The sequence below is a fragment of the Oncorhynchus kisutch genome, linkage group LG13, assembly GCF_002021735.2.
Source record: "Oncorhynchus kisutch isolate 150728-3 linkage group LG13, Okis_V2, whole genome shotgun sequence".
Lineage (NCBI taxonomy): Eukaryota > Metazoa > Chordata > Actinopteri > Salmoniformes > Salmonidae > Oncorhynchus > Oncorhynchus kisutch.
Window position 1 is genome coordinate 9,241,453 of NC_034186.2, and position 10,000 is coordinate 9,251,452.

The 10,000-nt window shown below is 44.7% G+C and overlaps 1 protein-coding gene across 1 annotated transcript in view; it reads right to left on the reverse strand.

Annotated features, from left to right (window-relative positions):
- LOC109880506 (DENN/MADD domain containing 1B) overlaps window positions 1–10,000 on the reverse strand; it is a 231,854-nt gene that overhangs the window by 173,237 nt on the left and 48,617 nt on the right. Inside the window, exon 3 of the mRNA XM_031838030.1 lies at window positions 5,014–5,057. Within this exon, the coding sequence (XP_031693890.1) occupies window positions 5,014–5,057 (44 nt within the window). The remainder of the gene's footprint in view (window positions 1–5,013; window positions 5,058–10,000) is intronic.

Genomic DNA, 10,000 nt, shown 5'->3' on the forward strand with positions numbered 1-10,000 from the left:
AAGAGAGAGAGAGAGAAAGAGAGAGAGAGAGGAAAGAGAGAGGAGAGAGAGAAGAGAGAGAGAGAGAAAGAGAGAGAGAGAGAGAGATGAGAGAGAGAGAGAGAGAGAGGAGAGAGAGAGAGAGAGAGAGAGAGAGAGAGAGAGAGAGAGAGAGAGAGAGAGAATGGAAGACATAAAATGAGTGAAGTGAAGACAAAAAGGAAGATCGAGAGAGCGAGGAAACAGAGTGCATTCCTGTCACGGTTGCACGATAATTACTGGTTCGTCAGTTATTGAAGACCTGCTCACTGCTTTCATTACCAGGAACAGCCGTTCACTGAAAGTAGGAGTGGGGGGGGAAGAGGTGGGGGTTCGTACAGGATAGCAGGATGAGTGAGGGAGGGAGGGAGAGGTTGAGGGGAGAAGAGATGCTATATGACTTGCGATTTGGGTGAACACTTGGGTGAACTGTTGTAATCTGGGTAATAGAATGATTATTCTAATTCTATAGTTAGAATATAATAGTGGCCACTTTGAATACAGTGTTGTTTGACATAACAAATGAATTTGAATACTAATAGGATCTCTATGGAGCTGTTATTGTGGAAGGTTAGGAACCAAAGTGTTGGTCAGTGTTTCCCAGGGGAGTGGGACCCTAATCCAGGGGTCTCTAACCAGTTTATCACAGACACTGCAAGCTCCCAGCAACTATCTAGTCAACGCAACATTCACATTATCCCACCCCCTGTTAGCCACTGCTTGCTTAAAAAGCCAAACCTAACACAATATCTGCCAAATAATGTCCAGCATTATTACCCCTGTCTGTGTGGGAAGAGTTAAGAAGAGGAAGAGGAGAAGAGAATAACGTGCCTATTTGAAAGATAGAAAAAAATATTGTAGCTCGCGACATGTTTAATTTTTTTAAGTAGCTCTCACGCTAGAAATGTTTGGGACACGTGCTATAATGTTTGGTTACATTCAGAAGATTCCGATTCAGAAGATGCCTTTGCAAAAACAACATGCTGATTTTGGCCTACACCAGCACTGGTATAATTTATTAGCTAGCTAGCAAGCGATTAACATTAGCAGCTAAAACGATAATTTTAGCGCTCCTTGAGCTACAGGAGACGGGGCTTGGTGAGAGAGGGGTAGAGAGATGACTAAACTATCAAAACAGAGCAGTGTATCACATTTAACAAACCAAACATTGAAATACCGTTTTAGAAGATAACGTAAAAACCTAAACCGGTCCGTGCATCAATAGAGGTATAGTAAAATACAGTAAACCACCCAGCCCTAAGTGAGAGAGAGGTTAAGGCAGGGGGGGGACTGAGAGAGAGGTTGATGGGGGATCACTATGAGGAGTGAGTGAGTGGGCAGTAGACAACGTGAAAATGTTTGTTCCATAATGCAATTAGATGGGAAACAAAAGTTGTCAAAAGGGCACTGCACATGTAAGATGACAAAGATGAAAATATCCATTAGAAATGTGGAGAGGAGATCTAAAGATGCAACAACTAGCAGGGTTGATAATATGACTAGGAATGTGCCTTTGGCTACTGGACAATAAAAGAAAGTCGATATAAAATAATTGCACGCACGGATACAGTCTGATTTTGGCTCCTTTGAAGCAAGGTAAGAAATGCCTCATAATATGTAACACATCAAACAATTAAAAGATGCACTGTGCAGAAATCACAATTTCCTGGTTGCTAAAATTCTAATAGTTCAGCTAATTTCAGTTTCTGTAACAAAACAAGCTAGTGTAGAGAATAATTTCACCATCTAAAACACTGAGAAATTATTGTACCTTCTAAATCGCAATTAAATATATTTTCCATAACCAAAACTATAGTAAACTCAGCAAAACTGTTTATCTAAACTGCATTTATTTTCAGCAAACTTAACACGTGTCAATATTTGTATGAACATAAAAAGATTCAACAGCTGAGATATAAACTGAACAAGTTCCAGACATGTGACTAACAGAAATGGAATAATGTGTCCCTGAACAAACGGGGGGGGGGGTTAAAATCAAAAGTAACAGTCAGTATCTGGTGTGGCCACCAGCTGCAGTGAATCTCCTCCTCATGGACTGCAACCATATTTGCCAGTTCTTTGTGTGAGATGTTACCCCACTCTTCCACCAAGGCACCTGCAAGTTCCCAGACATTTCTGGGGGGAATGGCCCTAGCCCTCACCTTCCGATCCAACAGGTCCCAGACGTGCTCAATGGGATTGAGATCCGGACTCTTCGCTGGCCATGGCAGAACACTGACAATACTGTCTTGCAGGAAATCATGCACAGAACGAGCAGTATGGCTGGTGGCATTGTCATGCTGGAGGGTCATGTCAGGATGAGCCTGCAGGAATGCAGGAAGGGTACCACATGAGGGAGGAGGTCTTCCCTGTAACGCACAGCGTTGAGATTGCCTGCAATGACAACAAGCTCAGTCCGATGATGCTGTGACACACCGCCCCAGACCATGACAGACCCTCCACCTCCAAACTGATCCCGCTCCAGAGTACAGGCCGCGGTGTAACGCTCATTCCATTCGACGATAAACGAGAATCCGACCATCACAACTGGTGAGACAAAACCGTGACTTGGCAGTGAAGAACACTTTTTTCCAGTCCTGTCTGGTCCAGCGACGGTAGGTTTGTGCCCGTAGTCGACGTTGATGCCGGTGATGTCTGGTGAGGACCTGCCTTACAACGGGCTACAAGCACTTAGTCCAGCCTCTCTCGTTCCTGGTGTAACTCGGGCAGTTGTTGTTGCCATCGTGAGGACGATCAGCTGTCCGTCCTGTCTCCTTGTAGCGCTGTCTTAGGCGTCTCACAGTACGGACATCGCAATTTATTGCCCTGGCCACATCTGCAGTCCTCATGCCTCCTTGCAGCATGCCTAAGGCATGTTCACGCAGCAGAGCAGGGACCTTGGGGATCTTTCTTTTGGTGTTTTTCCAGAGTCAGTAGAAAGGCCTCTTTAGTGTCTCTTTAGTTTTCATAACTGTGACCTTAATTTCCTACTGTCTGTAAGCTGTTTGTGTCTTAGCGACCGTTCCACAGGTGCATGTTCATCAATTGTTTATGATTCATTGAAAAGCATGGGAAACAGTGTTTAAACACTTTACAATGAAGATCTGTGAAGTTATTTGGATTTTTACAAATTATCATTTTGCTGAGTTTATTTTCAGCTGTTTGAAGCTGGTGTGCAAAACCGAAAGTAAAACGTAAGAATTGGAGGTATAGAAATAGCGCACATAGAACATATCTACATCCTTCTTAGAGTTGCTTTCAATGAGAATGACAGATCTATAACTCACATTTCTATGTGAATTTGGTCGGGGGTTGCACAAACAGTGACACGTTGCAGCTTAAGTATATTTCTTCAAAAGGCATACTGCCTCCAGCTCATTGCAAAGCGGTATGTGACGCGCTGATGAAACCTGCCTTCCGTTGCCGATGTGAGTGCTGTTTGAGACGCTGTAGCAGCATCTCTGTACTCTATACGCTGTACTCTATACGCTGTACTCTATACGCTGTACTCTATACGCTGTACTCTATACGCTGTACTCTATACGCTGTACTCTATACGCTGTACGCTATACGCTGTACTCGTTTGATAAGATACATAACCAATGTACTATACACACGCACCAATCTAATTTCACTAAATGTATCAAATTAAAATAGAGATAAGCATGACCAGTCAAATGTATTTTAACGCCACCAAACATACCCTCGTAAAACTGACTATCCTACTGATCCTCGACTTCGGCGATGTCATTTACAAAATAGCCTCAAACACTCTACTCAGCAAACTGGATGCAGTCTATCACAGTGCCATCTGTTTTGTCACCAAAGCCCCATATACCACCCACCACTGCGACCTGAATGCTCTCGTCAGCTGGCCCACGCTTCATATTCATCTCCAGATCCACTGGCTCCAGGTCATCTGTAAGTCTATGCTAGGTAAAGCTCCGCCTTATCTCAGCTCACTGGTCAAGATAACAACACCCACCCGTTGCACGCGATCCAGCAGGTGTATCTCACTGGTCATCCCCAAAGCCAACATCTCCTTTGGCCACCTTTCCTTCCAGTTCTCTGCTGCCAATTCCTTGAACGAATTGTAAAAATCGCTGAAGCTGGAGACTTATATTTCCCCCACTAACTTTAAACATCAGCTATCTGAGCAGCTATCCGATCGATGCAGCTGTACATAGTCCATCTGTAAATAGCCCATCCAATCTACCTACCTCATCCCCATATTGGTTTTATTGACTTTTCTGCTCTTTTGCACACCAGTATTTCTACTTGCACATCATGATCTGCTCATCTATCACTTCAGTGTTAATTTGCTAAACTGTAATTACTTCACTACTATGGCCTATTTATTGCCTTACCTCCTCACGCCATTTGCACACACTGTACATAGATTTTTATATTGTGTTATTGACTGTACGCTTGTTTATCCCATGTGTAACTCTGTGTTGTTGTTTGTGTCGCACTGCTTTGCTTTATCTTGGCCAGGTCGTAGTTGTAAATGAGAACTTGTTCTCAACTGGCCTACCTGGTTAAATAAAGGTGTTCTGAACTAGCCTACCTGGTTAAATAAAGGTGTTCTGAACCAGCCTACCTGGTTAAATAAAGGTGTTCTGAACCAGCCTACCTGGTTAAATAAAGGTGTTCTGAACTAGCCTACCTGGTTAAATAAAGGTGTTCTGAACCAGCATACCTGGTTAAATAAAGGTGTTCTGAACCAGCATACCTGGTTAAATAAAGGTGTTCTGAACTAGCCTACCTGGTTAAATAAAAGGTGAAATATAATAAAAAATGTCATCAATAAATAGAATAATATTCAATATTTAGCAACGGGATTGTTTTCTTCTTCTCCCGGAGAATTGTTGCCAATTTTATTTGTCGGCTATTCTAACTTTATTATTTTGGGGCCAAAAGCCGGCTATTACCGACTAACGGAAAACCCTGGTGTGTGTTAGCGTGCGTGTGTGTGTTAGCGTGTGCGTTTCCAACCTGGTCTGTGTAGTCCTGGGGGAAGCTCCACCGCACAGTAGGATCTGGAGGTAATTGACAGACAGCATTAATCAGTGGTGAGAAACACAGTCTTCGCAGCGCTGCCTCAGAACACATACATATTAATGAGAGGGGTGGGGGCCGCCAGTCAGCACACACACATTCAGATAGTAATACACACACACACACACACACACACAGAGTTAGCGAACACTGTGGAGAGACGGAGGATGTGGATCTCCAATATGCTAATGCATCTCCTCCATGTAGATATGATGTGATATTATACCCCACATCATCCCTGCTTGGGCGTGTGGAAATCAGACCTGCACGTACAGTCATTTACAACACACATGTGTTTGCCGTAGATGGAGAGAGAATTGGCAGTGGTGAATTATGCTGGTGCAAAGGCCTCATGGTGGTCTTGGTATTCATTTCTAAACATTAAGTAACACTGCCAGGTATTTAAAGACACGTGAACATCTAGAATCCACAGCAAGTGGAGTGGAGTGATTTTTGTTATTCCGCTTGTGTAATAACAACACACATCACTCCATCATCTCCATTACTCGCAATTACAAAGTAATCCCCTGCAAACAATATGACAGTACTATCTAGCAGATGTGGTAATTAGGCCTACAATTTTACCACAGAGTGGCCGAGACCAAGCAACAATATGACAGTACTATCTAGCAGATGTGGTAATTAGGCCTACAGTATGACAGAGATCATGGCAATGGAATAGTCCCAAAAGTGTCAAACCCACCCCACAGTTAGCCAGTTCAAGCTCTTCGAAAAGGACTGGAAAGAAAACAAATATATATTTCTACCACCAGGTCCACGTTCAGTAGCCAAACGTTGTCGAACGTTATAGATAGAAATTAATAGAGCCAATGTGATTCCTTGTTCTACATGTCAGAGAGGCATGTTTGGGCTACATAGCACGTTTCAAACGTCCTGCTGAACGCTCCCCCAGGTATATCGTAAAGTCTACATGAGGACGAGTTCACGGCCGTAGTGTCACTATCAAAGAGGCTTCTGGTAAACACTGTTTCCACAGTGATAGAGTTCCGAAGTCCAGACCACAACTCCAGAAATAGCCTTAATCTGGGTACGGGAAACTGGGCCAATGGGCTAAGAAAATGTTATTTTAGATTTAGAATTTCCACAGCCGGCATGTTGGCAAAAAGTTTCATTCTGGAAGACTAACTTATAATCTCCCTCTCACAAGGACACAGACAAACATCATAAACAGACCACATTTCTCACCCGTGAAGAGAAACAGGCAAAAGGAGCAAACAGACAGAATCAAAGTTGCCTTCCCCAATCCTGTTGGATGTTTTCTCAGGCCTTGTCTAAAAAGACCCTGACAAAGACACTCTCTGCTCTCCTAGGGGACTCCATCCCAAAATACACCCACCATCCCTCCACCCTTTCAGCCTGCCACCACAAATACATGCACCCCTTCATCCCAAATACATGCACCCCTCCACCCCCTCTTGCTGAGCCACCAGGGCAATGTTATGCTGTTTTATGGGTGAGAGGATGGGAACCCCTGCCAGACACGGAGAGAGAAAAAGGGAGATTGAGCTATAGAAAGAGAGAGAAGGAATGAAGGGTCTCTATCTTTCCACTCTCTCTCCTGACTGGAACTCTCCCCAACTCCCTTCCCTCTGTCCTCTCTCTCCTGACTGGAACTCTCCCCAACTCCCTTCCCTCTGTCCTCTCTCTCCTGACTGGACCTCTCCCCAACTCCCTTCCCTCTGTCCTCTCTCTCCTGACTGGAACTCTCCCCAACTCCCTTCCCTCTGTCCTCTCTCTCCTGACTGGAACTCTCCCCAACTCCCTTCCCTCTGTCCTCTCTCTCCTGACTGGAACTCTGTCCTCTCTCTCCTGACTGGAACTCTCCCAACTCCCTTCCCTCTGTCCTCTCTCTCCTGACTGGACCTCTCCCCAACTCCCTTCCCTCTGTCCTCTCTCTCCTGACTGGAACTCTCCCCAACTCCCTTCCCTCTGTCCTCTCTCTCCTGACTGGAACTCTCCCCAACTCCCTTCCCTCTGTCCTCTCTCTCCTGACTGGAACTCTCCCCAACTCCCTTCCCTCTGTCCTCTCTCTCCTGACTGGAACTCTCCCCAACTCCCTTCCCTCTGTCCTCTCTCTCCTGACTGGAACTCTCCCCAACTCCCTTCCCTCTGTTCTCTCTCCCCAACTCCCTTCCCTCTGTTCTCTCTCCCCAACTCCCTTCCCTCTGTTCTCTCTCCCCAACTCCCTTCCCTCTGTCCTCTCTCTCTTTTCCTCTTCCACTCCCCAACTCCCCCATCACTCCTTTTGCTCTCTCCCTAAACTCCCCCATTCTCACCACCTCGCCCTCACTCCACCTCACTACTTCAGGTGAAGCTTAGGGAGTTTAGGTGAAGGTTATAGACGGTTATGGTGAAGGTTATGGAGGGTTAAGGTGAAGCTTAGGGTTAGGGAGGTTAAGGTGAAGTTTAGGAGGGTTAAGGTAAAGGTGAGTGGGGTTAAGGTAAAGGTGAAAGTGAAGGGGGTTATGGTGAAGGTTGTGGAGGGTGAAGGTTGTGGAGGGTGAAGGTTATGGATGGTTAAGGTGAAGGTTATGGATGGTTAAGGTGAAGGTTATGGGGGGTTAAGGTGAAGGTTATGGGAGGGTTAAGGTGAAGGTTATGGTGGGGTTGAGGTGAAGGTTATGGGGGGTTAAGGTGAACGTTATGGGGGTTAAGGTGAAAGTTATGGGGGGTTAAGGTGAAGGTTATGGGGGGTTAAGGTGAAGGTTATGGGGTGTTAAGGTGAAGGTTATGGGGGGTTAAGGTGAAAGTTGTGGAGCGTTAAGGTGAAGGTTATGGGGGGTTACGGTGAAGGTTATGGAGGGTTAAGGTGAAGGTTGCTGTATACATGAAAACTCCAAGTGTCCTGCAACATATCCATTCACACCAGTAGAAAACATCCCCACTTCCTCCCATCCACTGACTCTATCAGTGACAACATGTTGGCTTTGACAGTGAGAGTGACAAGGAGAAAGCAGTGAGTGACACACACCTCGTCCTTCTTTCTCCTGTGGGTGAGTGTGTGTTAATTTATCCCCGTGGGCTTCAGGCATGGCTAATCTGGGACATGCAATGTGCAGAGAGGCAACACGCGGTCAGCCCCCCAGCAATCCAGACAACCAGCAGCAACCAGCAGGCAGGGTCAGTGGCAAATCAATGTTGGAACGTTCCACCGACGCGGGTCTTTAAAAGTCCAAATGCAGTGCTTTGATATGGGATGAGAGGGGGGCAGGGGGGCTAATAGGTAAATGATTGAGGGAGACAGTAAGGGGGGTGGGTGGTGTGCGTCAGAGAGAAGGGGGAGCAGCCCATTCCCCTTCAACACCACCTACCCCCACTTCAGAGTAAATATGAAAGAAACATAGTGTTGAAGTCGGAGGTTTACATACACCTTAGCCAAATACATTTAAAAACTCAGTTGTTCACAATTCCTGATATTTAATCCTAGTAAAAATTCCCTGTCTTAGATCAGTTAGGTTCACTACTTTATTTTGAGAACGTGAAATGTCAGAATAATAGTAGAGAGAATTATTTATTTCAGCTTTTATTTCATCACATTCCCAGTGGGTCAGAAGTTTACATACACTCAATTAGTATTTGGTAGCATTTCCTTTACATTGTTTAACTTGGGTCAAAAGTTTCAGGAATCCTTCCACAATAAGTTGTGTGAATTTTGCCACATTCCTCCTGACAGAGCTGGTGTAAATGAGTCAGGTTTGTAGGCCTCCTTGCTCACATACATGCTTTTCAGTTCTGCCCACAAATGTTCTATAGGATTGAGGTCAGGGCTTTGTGATGGCCACTCCAATACCTTGACTTTGTTGTCCTTAAGCCATTTTGCCACAACTTTGGAAGTATGCTTGGGGTCATTGTCCATTTGGAAGACCCATTTGCGACCAAGCTTTAACTTCCTAACTGATGTCTTGAGATGTTGCTTCAATATATCCACATCATTTTCATCCCTCACGATGCCATCTATTTTGTGAAGTGCACCAGTACCTCCTGCAGCAAAACACCCCCACAACATGATGCTGCCACCCCTGTGCTTCACGGTTGGGATGGTGTTCTTCGGCTTGCAAGCCTCCCCCTTTTTCGACTAAAACATAACGATGGTTATTATGACCAAACAGTTCTATTTTTGTTTCATCAGACCAGAGGACATTTCTCTAAAAAGTACAATCTTTGTCCCCAGTTGCAAACCGTAGTCTGGCTTTTTTATGGCGGTTTTGGAGCAGTGTCTTCTTCCTTGCTGAGCGGCCTTTCAGGTTATATCGATATAGGACTCGTTTTACTGTGGATATAGATACTTCGTACCTGTTTCCTACAGCATCTTCACAAGGTCCTTTGCTGTTGTTCTGGGATTGATTCTCTAGGAGACAGAACGCATCTCCTTCCTGAGCGGTATGACGGCTGCGTGGTCCCATGGTATTTATACTTGCGTACTATTGTTTGTACAGATGAACGTGGTACCTTCAGGCGTTTGGAAATTGCTCCCAAGGATGAACCAGACTTGTGGAGGTCTACAACTTTTTTTTTTCCTGAGATCTTTCCTTGATTTTCCCATGATGTCAAGCAAAGAGGCACTGAGTTTGAAGGTAGGCCTTGAAATACATCCACAGGTACACCTCCAATTGACTCAAATTATGTCAAATAGCCTATCAGAAGCTTCTAAAGCCATTACATAATTTTCTGGAATTTTCCAAGCTGTTTAAAGGCACAGTCAACTTAGTGTATGTAAACTTCTGACTCACTGGAATTGTGATACAGTGAATTTATAAGTGAAATCATCTGTCTGTAAACAATGGAAACATTACTTGTGTCATGCACAAAGTAGATGTCCTAACCGACTTGCCAAAACTATAGTTTGTTAACATCACGAACATGAGAAGGTGAAAGGTGATGATTTGGTGGTGATATAAAATGT